The sequence below is a fragment of the Sturnira hondurensis genome, unplaced genomic scaffold (assembly GCF_014824575.4).
Source record: "Sturnira hondurensis isolate 20B ecotype Veracruz unplaced genomic scaffold, ASM1482457v3 Scaffold0021795, whole genome shotgun sequence".
NCBI classification, from domain to species: Eukaryota; Metazoa; Chordata; class Mammalia; order Chiroptera; family Phyllostomidae; genus Sturnira; species Sturnira hondurensis.
In genome coordinates, this window is record NW_028094426.1 from 6,037,629 (window position 1) to 6,058,124 (window position 20,496).

The 20,496-nt window shown below is 36.6% G+C and overlaps 2 protein-coding genes across 10 annotated transcripts in view; one reads left to right on the forward strand and one right to left on the reverse strand.

The window, feature by feature from the left end:
* SLCO1A2 (solute carrier organic anion transporter family member 1A2) overlaps positions 1–6,294 on the forward strand; it is a 73,960-nt gene extending 67,666 nt beyond the window's left edge. For all 7 annotated transcript variants that reach the window (XM_037033787.1, XM_037033785.1, XM_037033788.1 and 4 more), the window contains one exon: positions 4,114–6,294. In XM_037033787.1, coding sequence (XP_036889682.1) covers positions 4,114–4,333 — 220 coding nt within the window. In that variant the 3' untranslated portion in view covers positions 4,334–6,294. The remainder of the gene's footprint in view (positions 1–4,113) is intronic.
* Positions 6,295–16,131: 9,837 nt separating this feature from the next.
* LOC118978343 (solute carrier organic anion transporter family member 1B3-like) overlaps positions 16,132–20,496 on the reverse strand; it is a 43,734-nt gene continuing 39,369 nt past the window's right edge. For 2 of the 3 annotated variants that reach the window (XM_037033769.1, XM_037033767.1), the window contains 2 exons: positions 19,894–20,011; positions 16,132–16,424 (listed from right to left, as the gene is read on the reverse strand). In XM_037033769.1, coding sequence (XP_036889664.1) covers positions 16,283–16,424; positions 19,894–20,011 — 260 coding nt within the window. In that variant the 3' untranslated portion in view covers positions 16,132–16,282. Of the gene's footprint in view, positions 16,425–17,297; positions 17,328–19,893; positions 20,012–20,496 lie in introns of those variants that run through there. The other variant, XM_037033768.1, reaches the window with a different exon arrangement.

The following is a 20,496-nucleotide window of genomic DNA, read 5'->3' on the forward strand; positions in this document are numbered from 1 at the left end:
AACCTGGGGAATTGGAAAAAACAAAGGCAAATTTATCAGATTTGGAGGAGTGATGCAAAGAAATGGAGCAAGAAAACCAAAACAACCACTCCCAACAAAATACTCCAAAGGAGCTTGTACACTAAAAATTAACAACACATACATAGATCTAATATTTAAAAAGATAAGTACATAAATCACCAATTGAAACATTAATTGATTCCAGATTAAATTTGAGAATTTTAAAGTGACAGGATGAAGGGATGAAATGATGAGAGTTTTAAAATACGTATGCTTAACCAGCACAATAGGTTTAAAAATAGTAAATAGATGGCATTCACTATCCATTAAAAGTGAATAAGAAATGATGAAAAAATGAGAATATCAAAAAAACACTTAGAAATATTAGAGATTAAGTGTATAGCATTGAGATAATAAAGGGAATCCTACATATGTAATAAATTTAAAGTGTGTATGATTAAAATGAGATCTGATGAATTGGAAGAGAGTACAGAAGAAAGTATCTAAAATGTAAGTTAATAATCAGAACCAATTAAATGAAAATTAACTACAAGTAAATAATATTAAAGAACAATTAACCAGGGATATATTTCAGGAAATTTCTTAAAAACAGAATGAAAGAAATAGCAATAAATCAAAGAATTAATGACTTAGAATTCCCTGGAATTTAAAAAAGATGGAAAATCCCATATCAAAATTGCATTTCAAATGCCTAGTAGGATACATATAAATAGACATATCACAGTAAAATTATAAACCATTGAGGTAAAAAAAAGGATGACATAAAAGTTACCCAGAGAAATAAACAAGTAACTCACAAGAAATGAAAATTGGGGACTTCCGCCAAGATGGAGGTGTAGGTGGAAACACTGTGCCTTCTCCCACAACCAAGTTTGAATATGACAAAGGTTTGGTGAACAAAGACGCAGCCATAGAACAGAAAATTGAACTATACAGAAGTCCGATAATAACAAACCGTTCAACCAGGACTGGTAAGAGGGGCGGAGCCAGCAGCAGAGTGGGGGTCCAACAGGAAGGATCCCCCCACCCCAGGTGCCCAGGCAGCCAGGTAGCATCAGGCAGACCCAGTGAGGGTGCAGGGCAGCAGGCTGACTGTGGTCACACATTTGCACATAGTGGGACAGACCACACGGGCCAGGTGGCAGGAGGCAGCAGAGGCAGCAAAGGCAGCCATTGCTCCCCTTTGACCCCGCCCCCACATACAGCGGCACAACCCAGTGACTGAGTTGCCCCGCCCTGGTGAACACCTAGGGCTCTGCTCCTCATATGTAACAGGCCCGAACAGTCCAAAATATGGCTCAAGAAGAACTCAAAGCCCCAGAGCCAATAACTCTAAGCGAAAAAGAAATAGTGAACCTCTCAGATGCACAGTTCAAAATACTGATGATCAGCATGCTCACACAACTGGTTGATTTTAGTCACAAATTAGAGGAACATATGAAGGCTAAACTAATTGAAATGAAGGGAAATGCACAGGAAACCAACAGTGATGGAAAGGAAACTGGGATTCAAATCAATGGAGTGGACCAGAAGGAAGGAAGAAATGACCAAACAGAAAAATGTGAAGTAACAAGAATTCAAAAAAATGAGAAGAGGCTTAGGAACCTCCAGGACATCTTTGAACATTCCAACATTTGAATTATAGGGGTACCAGAAGGGGAAAAGAAACAGCCACGAGTGGAAAACTTATGTGAACAAATAATAAAGGAGAACTTCCCCAGTCTGGCAAAGGAAATAAACTTCCAGGAAATCCAGGAAGCTCAGAGAGTGCCAAAGAAGTTGGGCCCAAGAAAGGACACACCAAGGCACATCATCATTATATTAGCCAAGATTAAAATGAAGGAGAGAATCCTAGAAGCAGCAAGAGATAAGGGGACAGTCACCTACAAAGGAGTTCCCATCAGACTGTCAGCAGATTTCTCAAAAGAGACCTTACAGGCAAGAAGGGGCTGGAAAGAAGTATTCCAAGTCATGAAATCCAAAGACCTACAGCCAAGATTGCTTTATCCAGCAAAGCTTTCATTTAGAATGGAAGGGCAGATAAAGTGCTTCTCAGATAACATCAAATTCAAGGAGTTCATCATCACCAAGCCCTTATTATATGAAATGTTAAAGGGACTTATCTAAGAAAAAGAAGATAAAAAATATGAACAGTGAGAAGACAGCAAACTCACAGTTATTAACAACCACACCTAAAACAAAAGCAAACCAAGAGGACAGCTAGATGAGGAGCAGAACCATAGAAATGAAGATCACATGGAGGGTTAGCAACAGGGGAGTGGGAGGAGGAGAAGGGGGGAGAAGGTACAGAAAATAAGTAGCATAGATGGTAGGTAGAAAATAGATAGTGGGGAGGGCAAGAATAGTAGAGGAAATATAGAATCTAAAGAACTTGAGACAGGTGGTCATAAACTAAAGGGGGGGAATGGTGGGGGAGAGGGTGTGCAGGGTGGGGGGGAATGAAGGGGGGATAGAACAACTGTAATGGTATAATCAATAAAATATATTTACAAAAAAAAGAAAATTGGACCAGTAGCTAATAGGTTATGAACAACAATAGTTCCTAATATCTTTATGATCTTTATTGCTTTTCTTTGGGTTGGCATTAAACACAAACTAGAGATCAAGAAATGGGAAAAGGTGGCTGCATACAAAATTTAAAATTTTCCTTACAACAGGAGACACTATCGGCAATAAAGAATGGTGGAACATAAGTGGGGAGCATAGGAATTCGCCTGCACTACTGGTGGTAAAGAAAAACCATGAGGAGAACTACTGGGCAATATTTACAAAGTTGCATACTCCATATCTGAGACCCTTAGCTATATTTTAGAGAAAGTCTTGCTCACATGCACAAGGAAACATGTAAGAGGAAGTTTATTAGAGTAATGTAGCTTTAGAAATATTAAGCAATAAAAGTGTCCAATAGGAAACTAATGAATGTGGTGTGTTCATACAATGGAATATGATGCAACAGCTAAGAAATAAAGTGAAACTGCATGTACAAACATAGTTTAAAAATGGTGAGCTCACATAGGAATTTTCAGAATAAAACAGATGGCATTTTGCCAAATTTTTAAAATGTAAAAACCTGTAAAGTACTTGTGTATATCATGAATATATAATTATCCTCTGTAAAACTATAAAAATAAACTAGGAGTAAAATTCGTAAAATTTAACATAATGTTTTATCTGGGATGGGTTAGAAGGCAATAAGATCACAGGGGTACATGGGACTTAAATGTATTAGTATTTTCTTCTGAAGCGGTCTGAAATAAAAGTAGCAAAATTTAGTCATTTGAAAAACCTCAGTGGTGAGTAAGAATTTTTTTTATGTATTCTTGAAATGTTTCATAATAAAAGGAAATTTGAGTAGAAAGATGAAAATAGAAAGCAGAAATTAATAGACGCAACCAAAATATTAAAATTGTGTTTTTGAAAAGTTTAAACATAATAATGACAATTATATGAAAAGATAAAGAGAGGTGACACAAACATTAGTAAGAATAGAAAAGGGAATATAAGTACAGTTACTTATATATTTGAGATAATTTAGAAGCATGTTAAATGAGAATTTTCTAAACAAATAATATATCACCAAAATTTTACTATAATATGTAAAAACCATGAACATTTTTATAGTTATTTAAACTGAATCAATCAAAATTCCCATCACTAAAAGCACCAGATCCTGAGGCCTTAAAAGCTAGTTTTCCAAACCTTCAGTGAACTGATGATAATCAACAGTGATTCCTCAGGAGCGTTCATATGAAGTACTGAAATAAAAATGCAGTCACTGTTAATATTAAATTTAAGTTAAAGAGTCTAGTCAATATAAATAAAATAAAAATAGCAGCAAAAGATTAGAAAAGAAGAAAAAAACTGGACTTTCTGGATGAAAAATTCTGAAGAAAACCATTTTAACAAACAATAAGCAAGTTTCACAAAGTTGCTTATGTATGATCAACGTGCAAAACAGCTGCTGTTGTTCTTATGGCAATAAAATACTAATGTAATTAAAGATATGCAAAACGGGTTTGTATTCAGCACACTGTCTATGTAAGATTTAATATGTTCTATTTTTTTTGATAGATACCTCTACATTGGATTGCCGATAGCACTAAGAGGATTAAGCTTTATTCCAGCCCTTGCAATCCTAATTATTTTGAGGAAGTATCGTCTACCTGGTGACAATGACTCTTCAGGAACTGTCCCTGTTGAGGCAAAGATTCCAGGGAAGGAAAATGAGTGCCAAGAAATGGACCAAATTTCCACAGTTTTGAATAACGATGAATTGAAAACTAAACTGTAATGCCTTATTATACCGTGTTTCCCAGAGCTGGAGTGCACACTATGACTTAATTGTTTTTAAAATCAGTAGAGGTACTGCAGCTAACTTTTCCTGGTCTCTAAGAACCTCAAAAAGATTTTTGTACTGAAGATGAAAACATGTTCTCTGATGGTATTTCTGACACATTAATGGCACTTGTGGTTTTCCTCAGATGGACATTTACAACAACCCTCAAAACAGTTTATTAAAGCCAGCTTTATTTGTATGTTGTAAGAGCAATTTCTCTTTTAACTTGTGTGTATTTCTGACATCTTTTCCAAATGATTCTAAAAGTTTTCTGTTATGAAAATCCATTTAATTCTATTAAATTTCTGCTTTGATATTAGGGTTATTTAGAGACTGAAATTCCCATCCTGTTTATGTGAATATGTAGGTATTTTATTCATGTTACTTCCAAGTAAAAGAAGGCTTTGTCTTCTTCTTTTATTTAGAAATTGTTCTTGAACTCCTCTTATTCCTTCCACATGTGACTCTTTGAAAATCGATTGCTCATCAATGTGCCATCATGTGCTTTCAATTCATTCCCTGCTTTATTATTTGTCATGTATTTGTTCATTTTGGTCATAGTACTGCCAAACTGGATCAGGTTATTAAAAATTATGTGGCAAAGATTGTTGGAATTTTTTTTTTCAGCAATTCAAACTAGGAGACTTGCTTTAAAACAAGTGTCTGAGCCACAGAAGGAAAGGGTGATATTAGAAAAACACTGGTCCTTAGAGGCTGCTTGTGGTGAAGACATTGTGCAAGGAGCCCTCCCCCGGGTTAGGAGGTCTCCGAGGATCACTGCCACTCACAGTGCCCGACAGTAACACGTGAGCACGAGTTCTCCATAACTGTGTTAGAATGAACGAAGCTTTCTAAAAGTAGCATCTGTTATAAAAACTGAAATTAACAAAATTCAAGGTACACATTTGAAACTAAATTTACTTTATCAAACAAACAAACAACTGAATCTACTCACAGTATTATTCTATAACTTATGGATACAATACAAGAGCCTTTTGGAGAATGCAGAGTTTTGGTTTAAGAGAGTAGAATGAACAGCCATATTTATCTACTTCTTTATCTTCCTCCTTTTTCTTTGTCCCATTGAAATCATAGTCAATGTATACAAATCATATAAATCCCTAATAGTGAGGAGAATGCAGAAAGGAAGAATGGGAGAAGCGAGTGTCAATATATTATGGTTACATATGTGGAATATAAAGAGAATGGGATAGAACTGACTGGAAGGGGCCGTAATTCAGAATGTACCTACAGGGAGCCTGGAATGTAGGTTGGAAAAAATACGAGGTGGTAGCTGGACAGAATATAGGCCAGTTACCTGAAGGACTGTGCACAGATATTTTTCAGACCAACATGATTTGCTGAACAGTTACACGTGCAATATGAAAAAAAAAAAAGCAACTCAGATGAGAAAGACTGAGTAGAAAAAAAGTTTGGGGTGAAGAATTAAGAGTTATTTTGGGGGCTTGTGAAATCTGAGACTTCAACTCTGGGTATATTAAAAATAAGCATGATTCAAGACAGAGACAATGTTGAAGCATGAGAGAGCCGCTGAAACCACTGAAAATGAAGAGTATAACTCAGGGTAGGTATGACCACAGCAGTGAGGTCCAGAGGCCTGATGATGTTAGGTTTGGAGCTGCTCGTCCTGGAGGGGAGGAAGTGGAGAAAATGGTCTGGAAGCTAACAGAGGAGCAAGGAAGCTAACAGAGGATATTTATTTCTTAAATAAATATCCAGAGCTGTGAGAAAAGGTAAACAGATACCACATAAAAAGTAAGCAGTGTCCTCAGAAGGAACCCAGGTTTTTGTTAGGGTACGGTGGTGAAGAGAAGGCTTATTCATGGTTTGAGGGTACAGGTGGTTGTGGTGATACAGGACTCTAAGTTCCAGAGGACAGACTGAAAGGGAGCAAATGTAGGAAATGGAGTCTGAGAGGAAAAGATGGGTAAGTGGGGAAACTCGATATGAAAATTAGAAGAAGGGGCATGAGAGATAACTTGGAATTCTGAAGCTTTCGGAGTGACTGACCCAATTAGTTCTGACAGATCCCAAGGCAGATCATGTTGGTGAGGATCACAATTAGGAGGGGTGATGACCGGGCTCCTTTATGACTCTGGTGTAGAGGCAAACTGGAGAAGCAGAGTCTTGCTTGAGCATCAGTGGCTCCGTCTTGACTTCTGTTGTCAAAGAGATCAGAGAATGCTGTCTTGCTCTGTTTACAGTGCGCCCACCTACTTGAACACTCCCAGGGGAGAATAACAGGTCTGCAGAGACAAGGTTTTGGGACCCAGCTCTGGACCCAGTTCTGTGGGCTCACTCTTGTCCTCTACTCAGAAAGATGGCATTTTACTTGAAAGCATACGGTGCTCTCTTGACCCCCTATTGGTAAAAGAAAAAAGATCAGCAACAGTGAGTGGTGCAGTGCTCTGTTAACTCCTCATGACTTCTGTTGTTCAGTTCATGAGGCCTTGGAAGGCCAGTTCTTGTTCTGGTCACTTGCTCTCCCTCCTGACAAAGCAGAGATAATGGCAGAGCAGACAGTAGAGAAGAGAAACCAGAGAAAAACAGGTGGTAGGTAGTCTAGGGTTGCTAATTTTCTTATTTAATATTGTGGGGAGTCTAACTTAATGGAATTAGAAATAGTTTAATATATTATTTATAATAGTAAATGTAACCAATATTTATAGGTTCTTAAAAAACAGAACTTCAAAAAACACAGAAATTGGGAAAAGACATGTAAAGGAAAGGAGAGGGAATAAGCGTTCTTCATATTTTATAGCACAAAGTTAAAATGCATATTAAACTGGATAAGATAAGGAAATATTAGCATAAACATATTATTTGAATTGCTCAAAAGTGGTTGCCTCAGTAAAATCTCAGACATTTCTCTTAGCAGTACTTTTTTTCTGACATATCTCTTTAGACAAGGAAAGCAAAACAAAACAAAAAACAGATGGGACTACATTAAACTAAAAAGTTTTTGCACAGCACAGGAAACTATGGACAAAATAAAAAGACAACCTACTGAATGGGAAAAGATGCTTGCCAATGATACACTGGATAAGGGGTTAATATCCAAAATTTATAAGGAATTCCTACAACTCAACACCACCCCCAACAATCCAATTACAAAAAGGGCAGAGGACCTGAATAGACACTTCTCCAAAGAGGACATACAGATGGCCAACAGACATATGAAAAGATGCTCAATGTCACTAAGCATTGGAGAGGTGCAATAAATCAACAAGTGCTCATGAGGATGTGGAGAAAAGGGAACCCTTGTGCACTGCTGGTGGGAATGTGGATTGGTGCAGCCACTGTGGAAAACAGTACAGAGGTTCCTCAAAAAGCTAAAAGTGGAGATGCCTTACGACCCAGTGATTCCAGTTCTGGGTAGATATCCAAAGAAACCCAAAATACTAATTTAAAATAATATATGCACCCTTATCTTCATTACAGCTTTATTTACAATAGTGAGTATATGGAAGCAAACCCTTGGCCTGGCAGTAGACGAGTGGATAAAAAACAAAGTAGTACATATATATGAAGGAATATTGTTTGGCCATAAAAAGAACAAAATCTTACAATTTGCAACAGCATGGATGGAACTAGAGGGTGTTATGCTAAGTGAAATAAATCAGGCAGAGAAAGATACATATCAGATGATTTCACTTATATGTAGAATCTAAAGAACAAAACAAACAAACAAATAAAATTAAAACAGACTCATGGATAAAGGGAACAAACTGATGTGTACCAGAAGGGAGGAAGTTTGGGGGAGAGTGAGAAAAAGGTGAAGGAATTAAGAAGGACAAATTGGTAGTTACAAAAGAGTTATGAGGGTATAAAGTACAGCATAGGAAATACAGTCAATAATATTGTAATAACTATGTATGGTGCCAGGAGGGTACTGGAAATATTGGGGATGACACTTTGTAAAGTATATGATTGTCTAACTGTATACCTGAAACTAATACAAAATAACATTGAATGTAAACTGAAATGGAAAGAAATAGAATAGTAGAACAAAAAGTGTTTGCGTCTGTGATACTGGATTATCATGAGAACGAAAAAAGAATGTTATAAATATCTTTCATTTCAGTTCATTTCGTACTCTGACTTTTCCTGTGTATGCAAAACATGATCAACATAATATTTCATAAAATAACACATCATCAAAAACAATAAAAAATAAGAAAATGCATTTTACCGAAAGGGTTGAAACTGAGTCCTCTAATTATGAGTTGTGGATACTCCCCAATGGTGTTCACTGAACAATTATTTTTTCATTTCTGTACTTGTTTCTAGAGATATATGTGCGTTGGTGGGTGCAGGTAGTAACTAAGTTGTAGGCTGTAGAATTCAAGTAGAATTTGAACTGGTGTCATTTTGTTATAGTGAATAAATAGACACAGAAAACAGAACAACAAATAACGGTACGAGGTAACTGTAAACACTGTGGATATATGGTGACTCACTACGTCATCAGAATTTTCTGCCTAAGCCTCTCATTCGGGGCTTGGTGGGAAATGAGGACTCTGGATTGATGAAATGAAAGAAAAATATCTCATCCTGATGAACAGAACAGCGGAAGCAAATGTAAGAAGTTCTCCTTTGCTGCTGGCTACCTTACAGCGATTACAGTTTTGATCAATGAGATATTGGCAGAGGCTCGGTAATTGGGGAGGGATTTCTTTCTAAAATAGAAAGAAAGCTTTCTATGAAGGTATTTTGCCCTTTAACTTCCTCCTGCCTGAATTCTGGGTGTCCGGCCTTGAAAAACGGCAAGGAGCATCTTGCAACCAAGAGTCAAGAAGCACGGGGCTGAAAGACAGCACCTGAAGGGCGTGGCGCTTCGTCCTGGCTACCCGACGCTGCATTGGCAGGGCTGGGCTAGGGGTCCGGAGTTTTAAGCCTGACTTGAAAGAAGGGCTTATATAAGAAAAACAATCAAAATTATGATTCTAAAATGAGGCTAAAAGTGAATATTTACTTTGAATCAGAAAAACAATCACCACAAATTCCATGTGATATTTTTCAAGATATAATAATGATTTTAAAACCCCTCACTGCCAGTGTTGTATTTAAAAGGGAAATATTAAAGCTTTCCTGCCAATGTTGGGCGTGAGAAGATAATGCCTTCTATGACCATTTCTATTTAATATTGTGTCCCAGCCAGGGAAATGGGGGAAAACAAACAAAATTTGTAAGGATAAGAAAAGAAAAATGAGGCCCTGGCTGGTGTAGCTCCGTGGATTGAGCGCGGGTCTGCGAACCAGAGGATCGCGGTTCGATTCCCAGTCAGGGCACACGCCTGGGTTGCAGGCTGGTTCCTTGCAGGCCAACTACCAGCAGGGGACGCACGAAAGGCAACCATACATTGATGTTTCTCTCCCTCTCTCCTTCCCCTCTAAATATAAATAAATAAATAAAATCTTTAAAAAAATTTAAAAAAAAGAAAAATGATAAAACTATCAGTGACATGTTTTGCATGTAGAAAATCCAGAAGTTACTACAAATGAACTATCACAATTAGTGAATGTTAACAAAGTTCACTGTATATAAGGGAAGTGCACAAAATCAAATGCAGTTTTTCATATATCAATAAAAATGAGGTAATTATATTAGCAAGACATACTGTTGGGTTGGCCAAAAAGTTCACTTTTTTTCCCTGTAAGATGGCTCTGGTAGTGCTCAGTTGTCTTTAACTTCATTTGAAGCAATTTTGTTAGATTTTTATTGTGACAGCTGTCATGTCAGGGTGCATTAAAAAACTTATCAAAATGGGTGAATTTTTGTGCAGCCATTTTAATACTTAAGATGGAAGAAAATATACAACATTTTGGCATATTATGCTTTACTATTTCAAGAAAGGTAAAAATGCCACTGAAAGGCAAAAAAAAAAAAAAAAAAAGATGTGTGCAGTGTGTGGAGAAGGTGCTGGGACTCACCAAATGTGTCAGAAGTGGTTTGTGAAGTTTCGAGCTGGAGAATTCTTGCTGGACCATGCTTCTCAGTTGGATAAACCAGTTCAAGTTGATAGTGATCAAATTGAGACACTGAGAACAATCAGTGTTATACCAGGCAGGAGATAATGGAGAGTCTCAAAATATCCAAATCAATAAAGTTACTGGTAAAAGTGAAAAATATATCTTTTATTTTAAGGAAGAAACTAAACAGACTTTTTGGCTAACCAAATATTTAGCACAGCATGCAAAAAAAACCCACACACTGAAATTCTAGCAATAAATCATATAGCATACCTCCAAAACTACAAAACAGTGCAGATAAATTGAGATCTATATCATGTTTACTGATGCTAAGATTTAATATTGTAGGGATGTCAGCTCTCCCAAAATTTATCTGTAGGTTCAGTGAGATCTCAAGCAAAATTACGGTACTTTTCAAATGTGGACATAGACATGATTTTGGCTTTTACATCGCAAGCTGTATAAATTTAAAAAGTATTCTCCTTCACCAATATTGTTTTTGATAACTAAATGAAATGACAGCAATACAAGTTACATGAAGGAGGGAGGGGGTGGGGAAAGGTGAAGTGAGAGAGACAGGGACAGAGAGATTGATTCTTCCCATCAGTAATGCTATACTGTACTCACTTCCTTAGAATGGCTAATATGGGGGAAAAGATATTTAAGTATATTAATATGAGGTGGGAAACCTTTATCTTTTCATAATCCTGTATATTTTTCTTAAGACCTGGGATGAAAATTACTTACAGACTAGTATCATATACACCTAATAATTTCCAACAAGTTTGCTGCTTGTAGTCATTCCAAATATCAGATGTATTTGTAAGATTATACCTTTTCTTCCATCTTATTGTTTTTTATTCAATTTATTTTACACTGAATTTAAAGTGCACTTTTCACCATATTTTTATTGAATGCTTTTAATGAACCTCATCCTTGTGGCCTTGATTTAGGAGTTTGGTATACGTCAGTGAAAATACAGGAAGCACAAAAAATTCTTTATTGTGTTGAGGGTGGTAAGTGCTATGGAAAATATTGCTTAGTATATGTGGGATTGTGAGTGCCACCTTCCTTCTTAATGGCATTATTTGTTATTTTCTTTATCAGCTCTTTAGAAGTTCATATTAATGAAAAGATGGTAAGAATATAAGAAATATTGCTAAGAGAGCATCACTAGAACTCTTCATGCACAGGCACTAGGGGTAAATCTTTGAATAAAAACCCAGAGTTAACAAAACAAGACCTACTACAGGGTCCAGTAGAAGTAACGCCTGCTTGAGTGTGGTTCATAGGGTAATGATATAGGTGTAGTAACTTATAGTTTTAATTTGAACATTTCACCTAAAATGTTATATGGTGTGCTTGAGAGTGATTCTGTTATGTTACAGAATTATATGCTTATGATTTCAGACTTCTATTTCAGCTCAGACACACGGAGTAGAAAAGTGTTGCACCCACATTCTTATAATAAGAAAAAGCTGGATAAAATGCAAGTTACAAAATTTCTGGAACCCATCAGTGAAACAGGGTTATTGGGCAAACAGCTAATTGGAAATTTAGAGACAGACGTGTTTCTGCTGGGAGGAACAGGGGTCCCTCTTTTCTCTCCAGGGGTTCCCCCGACACATAATAGGTTTGCTTTGCTGCCACCAGAGGAAAAACATTTCTCAATGCCAGAGGTTGGGGAAAAGGAAAGGAATTATTGGAGTAATGGCTTAATGACTTCATTAAAATACTAAAGCCCTTTAGAATACCCACGAACGCACTGTCTTTCCTTCTCTGCTTTGCCCGGTCCAGGGTACTGTTTCTCAGGAAATGAAGCAGAAGTCCATGATTCAGGCTCCTGACACCATCAGCTGTGTTGCTACCATGGTCTCCAGTCAATCCAAAGCCATGTGGCACCTTCTCATGGCCCACCAGCAAGAGTCCTTTCACCCTTTTTCTTCCAGACAAAGTCTCCCTTGCTGCCTAAGCCACATGGCAAAAGGGAGCATCCCAGAGCCTCGTGGTGATATTCGTCATGGCTGCCACATCTGGGTTTAAATCCCCGTGCCAATCTTCCTCTGCAGCCCATTTCCCATTCCACCCACAGTTAGTTACACCTGCCAGCATTGCTGTGTCCTTCCAGCTTTACTGGGCTGCCATAGCAAGTCTGGGCAGGCGTGGCCCCATGTCATGAAGCCAATCATCTCCAAGTGTCTTGCAGGTGTTGTAACCAGGGGGCGTTGCTTCCCAGTTATATCCTGGGTTGAAGTCACTCCCATCCCCTTGCCTCAAAGTGTGACCACAGCTGTTTAACATATCTATAAAACCAGTTAAGTTAAATGACCATGCCAGAGGTTAGTGTCAAGCTATTGCTATGCAAAACAGCTCTCAGTCTCCCTGCTCCATGTGACCCATCCCCCAGCTCAGACTGGTGGGGGTGAGGACATCATATATATTTTTCTCTAATATTTTCTGAACACCCTGAGTTTTGGACCCCATTCCAAACCCCTATTTGGGGCCTGCCTCCTGGCTGCACCCCGTTGTGGTTGTACCGCTTGTGTTGTAATCATCTCATCAGCCTGATCCTCGAGCTCCAGGAGGTAAGCACAGTGTGGTTTAGGAAAGGTAGAAGTTGCACAGAGGAAAGCGACAATGGCCACTGCCAAATTTGTAATGATTAATTTTCAATCATTTTGTTTCAGTAAAATCTCCATGAACACGTATGTTGAAATACAAGAAAAGATTAGCATAGTTCCTGTGAATGAGAGACATGAAAATTTTTTTCTATTACAGTATTTATTATAATGTATATTATCATATGTTTACAGGCCTATTTCTCCAGCTCATTTGTGGGCTCCCAAATGGCAAAGATTCTATTTCATAAATATTTTTATCTCCTGCACTTAGCCTGTATGGCAGTCAAAATATACTTTTTGACATTTTAAAATTTATATGTTTGTTTTAAAATATTGAAGAAAATCTTCAGAATATTGGAAACCATCACTTCCCCATCCAATGATTTTAGTGCAGCTATTTTTATTCTTGCTTGCTGTTCTGAGTTTTATTTATAGAATGCATATTTTAAGTGACTAACATTTTGGAACTTAATTATTCATTCACTCATTCAAAAATAATTGGTAAGGCACCAAGTGTGTCAGGCCCAAAGCTCTGTGTTGGGAATGAAGTAGGCAGGTCAAATGATTTCCGTTTCTGCCTTTCTGGAGTTGATGACTAGTGGAGGAGACAGGTGGTTATCAAATAAACGTGAGTAAATGTAAAATTACCATTTTGGTAAGTGTGAAGTTGCCACAAATAGAATTGGAAGATTTTTAAGTAGTAAGAAATCAGAGACATTGAAGAAATAGGACTGAGCTTAGATCTCAAAGGTGAAATGCAGAGAAGTGAAAAAAACCCCCAGCATTTCAGGAGGAAGGACCATCATGGTCGCAAGCCCAGCTGCGTGGAAATGGGGGCCAGCATAGAGAGACCTCAGCGTGTGCACTCTCGTCTGTCTGCTAGCAGGAAGGTATACATGCATTAGAGACTTGATCGATGTTTCATTTACAGAATTAATTTCTCCCTCAAAATAGATAAGATTTCTTAGTTTGCTGCTTTCGTTTTTCCTCTAAATCATCTACTTTCTTTCAGAATTTGCTTCTCTGTTTTTTCCTTCATAGTTTCACAGGTTTTCAAATATAAGTTCATCATTGATTTGTTTGTTTTTTTGGTCATTGTCTTGTTTTAACCTTATCCAATATATATTTTAATTATATTCTTGCATTATTTTGATTCTTTGCAAGTTTTTCTTATCTTATTCATATATGTTGATTTTTTCCTCTTTTCCCCCCTAAAATTTGTATTCCTGTTTAATGAATACCATTGATTTAAAGATTAATATTTATTCTGGATTCTTGGACTCTAAAGTAGATCAAATAATTTGAGGCATATATTTTAATGTTCCTTTCCCTCATTGTACATATCCCATTTATAAAAATAAATGCATTCTTTGAATTCATATTATTTTAATTATATAACATTTTATCATTTAATTCTGTTAATGTTCTTCCTCCTTTTAACGTGTAAGTTTTATGAGTGTCCTTTGCTTGTATTTGTTATTACATTTTCTACGGTTCTTGATAGATGTTTGACACTCAATAATTGTTGAATAAACAAATGTGAGATGTTGCTTTTGTTTGCAGTATTTTAAAATAATTGCTTCATAATTTCTCTCTTTATTTATACTCAGACAGGATCCCACTAGATGTGTTACTTAGTAAGCTAGCAATGGAGTGGTTTTTGAAATTTCTGCCTGTGTGATTAATGAATCTCTTCTTAGGTCTGCAGCCTGATACTAGGTTGATGATATAACTTCCAGGCCAGTTCCTAGATCCTAGCCAAGTTGTGTGACTTAACTGTACTCAGGAATCTCTCCCCTTAGTTTGGTTTTCTGTGTCTTTATCAAGGATTCTATACGGAGGTTTGTTTTTTTTTAAAGATGTCCAAAGCTATATCACAAATGCTTCAAATCAGAATCTCCAGGGTGGATTTACAATTGCGTCCTTTAAAAAAAAGTTTCACAGGTGATTCTGGTGCCCCGAAATATTTATTTTAACCTACTGGGATAAACACTATAGTTTCTAGCATTCACTATAATAACCCTGCTGTCAGCAGCAAATGTGATGTTCTGATATTAGTTCTCTTTCAGTGCCCTTGTTCTCCTTGCGGGGATGTGAAATGTCTCTTTGTGCATCAAAGACAAACCACTAAACACAATAAAAACTATGTAATTTAGAGACAGCTCGTAAATTATCTGGTGCAGACTACTTCTTCCAGAGAACAGACAGATGAGATGAAGACACATCTTTTATTTATTTATTTTGTTTTTTAACTTTTATTTTATTTTATTTTAATTGTTGTTCAAGTACAGTTTTCTGCCTTTTACTCCCATCCCAGCCCATCCCCCCCATCCCTCCCCACCTCCCTCCTGTTTCCACCCCTGCTTGTTTTTGTCCCTGTGAAAGACACATCTTTTAAATGGGCTTTGCTTTTTCATGCTAATATCAGTTTTTCTTAATTCTTTTCCACGAGCCCCAAATAAACAACACATTCTACAACATGTTGTCTGACAGTTATAGCTTGCAAATGTTGTCTATCTCTATTTTCAGCAGTCTGTTAATGGGAAGTTAGAAGAAGATGCACTGGAGTTGCTAGACAAAACTCAATTTTGAATTATAGATGAATATGGTCTGTGAAATATATCACTTAGTACATGAGTGACAGACGTTGTGATAGCGTAAGTACTCCATTGTACTAGACTTCAGGCTTGCGTGACACAATCCACACTGGGCTTTTTGTGTAAAGCTATTATGCTTTCCTCCTTGTTTATGCTATAACTTTCTCTCCTTATTTTTTCACCTCTACCTATTCTCTTCTAGTCACTGGTTTTATTGAGTGACATTACCTGAGCAAATACGTTTTCTTCTACTACACACTATTCGCACTGGAAAGGTGTATGGATCATATATTCTAATCTTAACTACAAATGCAGTCATATAACTATGAGTATTCCCATTCATTTTCACTTATAGTTTGTTTCATTATTATAAATTCACAGGTAATTCATTGTTCCATCATGCATAACGAGTGTGGGAATAGTCAATAAAAGAGCCAGAAAATGCTAAAAAATAACATCCTATGGAATCAATACAGCATTGGTTGAAACACAGCAACAGAAGGCTTTTTTTTTGGTCTCCTTTTACAAAAAGAGCCAGAAAATGCTAAAAAATAACATCCTATGGAATCAATACAGCATTGGTTGAAACACAGCAACAGAAGGCTTTTTTTTTGGTCTCCTTTTACATGTAGGGTTCACTGCCTGCCCTGGCAGAAGGCATGGAATGTCCATCATTATTTAAAAATTCTAAGTTCACTTAATTCTCAGCTTTTCTTCCATTTCCTGATGCTTGGGTACCTTTTTTTTGATAGATTTTTTCATAGCATAAATTAATACAATATACAAAATAACTGTTGCAAATCTGAAGCTTCCATTCAAGCCAAAGTAGGTATTTCTGTGAAGAGAAAAGGTAAATTTTTATTTTAAATTGTGTGAAACAATTTACAATGCTTCTCTCTAGTAGGCAGAAGACCTCAAAAGAAAAAAAGAAAAAATTATGTTTGAAATTACACATGAAAATATCAAAGTAGCAATTCTAGTGATTTCTTTATTGGAACACAAAGAATTATTGATTATTTTACAAAGAATATTAAGCCACAGAAACTAAAAGTAGTTAATGATCTACCCAAGTGCTTTCTATAAAGTACCATATTTTTCAGACCATAAGATGCACCTAGGTTTTAGAGGAGGAAAATAGAAAAAAAAATTTTGAAGCAAAAAATGTGATAAAATATTTAATAGCATAAATAATATAATATTTCACCAATGTAAATGTAAGCAGAACTCAACAGCAGCATTAACAACCATTATTCCTCCCAAATTAGCTGGAGGTGGGGGAGCGGGGTAAAGTACGTCTTATAGTCCAAAAAATATGGGTTAAGTATATTTGGAATGTTTAACTTTCTCAAAGCCAGATTTTATACGTAATGTGACAGATTATAAAGGAAACGAATTGCCTGTGAGATAAGCAAATTGAAACTGTTTAGATCAAACTAGGAGCTAACATTTACCTTCTAGACTTAGGAAGCGCAAAATGCCCTGCATTTCGGCCTACTGGGAATATTTCAAAGTGACCTAGCACACGTGGTCTATTCCTGAGTCTCAACTTCGGTTGCACATGAAAATCACCTGAAGAGATTTAAAAACTACTGTGCCCAGACCACACCCCGAATTAAATCAAAATGTCTAGAGGTGGGACACAAGAAATTACTATTTTTAAAGCTGCTCAGGAGATTATAATGAGCAAGAAAGATGGGTGACCACTGACCTCCTACATCAGGGAGCACTCACTGGCCTCCTGACAGTGGTAACTAAATGATGATGAGCTTTGTGCAAAAAAAATTTTTGAACAATTAAGGCTTAATTGAAGGTGAATGACATTAGTTAATTATATAATTTTGACCTTTTTAAACTTGTTTATCAAAATTTCAGTAGGATCTTGTGGTGTACTGAGTATGATGAAAACAGTATCTAAAAGTCTTCAAATATATTTGCTTCATCCTTGGGTTATATCAAGTAGTAATATGCTAATATCAAGCTTTTCAAATACTCCATTGCTATCAAGAAAAATTAATGATTTTCTTGTTATGTGACTGTTACTGAGAAAATTTGAATGCGTTGTGTTTAAATTTAGGATTGATATCAATATGCATGTCTATTTCTTGGATTAGGAATTGTTGATATTATATGTCTGTGCTAGATAAAATCAATGAACAATTATCTGGTTAACTCCAAATAATAAATCCAAAAAATCATGAGGTAACAATTTAACTTTGTGTGTGTGTGTGTGTGTGTGTGTATTCATTGATGAATGCACAGCTCTTTTTTAGCAATTACTTTCCAAAGTACTTTAGGCAAAGAAGCCAGCTGGCCAAAGGAAAAGTGATGAGGGCTGTGAGTGAGCTCCAAAGTTCCTAGAGTTATAAAGAGGGTTAGTTATTTCCAGCTTGCCAGGATGGTGCAGACTTTAGGAAAGAGCATATGGTGAGAATTATAAGGTATGTAGCTTTCTCAGATGGCCTTCTTTTACTTCGATATGCATTTCGGTGTCGGCCTTGTCTTTTTTTAGCTTGATAGTTCATTTCATTTTTTCCTTTCACATTTTACTTTTTAAACTTTGTTTTTATTGTTTACACTATTACAGATGTCTCCATTTCTTCTCCTTTGCCCTCTTCCACCCAGTGCTTGACACCCCTTTGCTTAGGCCATCATCACACTATTGTCTGTGGTTATGGGTCATACATATATGTTCTTTCCCTTCACCTTCTTTCATCCAGTATCTGTCCCATCCCCTCTAATGCTGTCAGTCACTGTGGAAAGCAGTATGGAGTTTCCTCAAAAAATTAAAAATGGATGTACTTATTGACCCAGCGATTGCACTTTCAGGAACATATCCTAAGACACCTGTGACACTGATTCGAAAGAATATATCAACACTATGTTCATGAAAGCATGATTTACAATAGCCAAGATCTGGAAACAGCCCAAGTGCCTATCAGTAGATTAGTGGATAAAAAAGCTATGGTACCTTTACACAATGGAGTACTACATGGCAATAAACAGGAAGGAAATCTTACCTTTTGCAATAGCATGGGTGGACCTAGAGAGCATTATGCTAGGGAAATAAGCTAGTCAGTGAAAGAGAAATACCATATTGTCTCACCTATATGTAGAATCTAATGAACAAAATCCATTTTTTAATTTTTAATAATATTCTGCTATATGAGTATACCCAAATTTATTTATTTACTCACTGAAGGACACCTTGGTTGCTTCTGTCTTTTGGCAATTATGAATTAAGCTGCTATAGATATACATGTGCAGGTTTTTGTGTGTGCACAGGTTCCCAGCTCATCTGGGTAAACAATTAGGAGCACAATTACTTGATTATTTCATGAGCCTATATTTAGCTTTGTAAGAAACCGTCCCACTGTTTTCTCAACTGGCTGTACCATTTTGCCCTCCCACCAGCAATGACAGTTTCTCTTGTTCCACACCATTGCCAGCATTTGGTGGTGTTTATCTTCAGATTTTAAGAACTCTATACAAAGAGCTCTTTGGGACATTAACCTTGTGTCTGTGTTGTGAATAACAAATAATTTTTCCAGTTTATCTTTTGTCTTGGAACTTTGCTTAAGATAAGTTTTGTGATACAGAATTTTTAAAATATTTTATTTTTTTTCTACTATGGTTTTGAAGGTTTGGGGTCACACTTAGAAACATATTCCTGCTTCCTAGAATTACAATAATTTCTATCACCATTTCTTCTATTTTCAAATTGTAAATTTATGTATTTTTTAATCAGCAGTTAATTTTTATTTAAAGTTAAGTTATTATTGCCATGATTTTTTTCTAGACGGCTACCTACTTGTTTCCTTATGAATAGGATAGTATAGATATGATTCTTCCCCTTTGGTTCCCAACTGACCTACGACTAGGGCCCCAGTTGGTCATTTTGCATCTTCTGGGAGAAGCCAGAGGACACTAAACGTCACCATTGCTGTTGGTTGTCAGGAGAGGTTTTGGAAACAAAATGATTTGAGTAGAAATCCTGGATCTTTTTGTTATTAGCTGTGTGATTTCGAACACATTATTCATTCTCTAAAAATTTTATTTTTTCCATATTTAAATATTATTCATATTTTAGCTTCTTCATAAGAAAAAAAGAAGACAAATTTTCCCCTTCTATAGTTTTTCGAGTATTAAAATGAGGCATCAGATTGCCTGATACAGGACTGGGTACAGTTTATTAAATGGCAGCTATAATTATTAACATTATCATACTGACAATGATACTTCATCCTTTAAGAATTAAAATCAACAAAGGAAGAATAGATTAATGAAATATGATAGTGACAACTTACCCATACAATTTGGAATTATATATCCTACAAGAACCTTGCTTCCCATGGCTGTTGATGGACCACTTCATGCACGTTCTATCAATCAGAGCCCCAAAATATATAGGTGCTAGAATTCCTCCTGCAACATGAAATGAGGTGTCAAGCCAAGGAACACCTTTCAAATTTGATGGGGTGATATTCTATGCTGATACATTTTGGGTTAAGTACACGTTAAGAAGTTTGGAGGACTCATTCACTGTTTTGGCCTAATTCTACTCAAGAATCAAGATAATCAGAAATCTGAAGGGTAAAGGGGGTCAAAAATACGGTGATGGGAAGAACTGACTATGGGCCCACAATACAATATACAGATCATGTATCATAAAAATATACGCTTGAAACCTATATAATATTATTAACCAATGTCACCCCAATAAATTAAATAAAAAATAAAAAAGAGCCCTGGCTGGTATAGCTCAGTGGATTGAGTGTGGACCTGTGAAGCAAAGGGTTGCCAGTTCGATTCCCAGTCGGGACACATGCCTGGGTTGCAGGCTAGGTCCCCAGTGAGGGGGCATGAGAAAGGCAACCACACATTGATGTTTCTCTCCCTCTCTTTCTCCT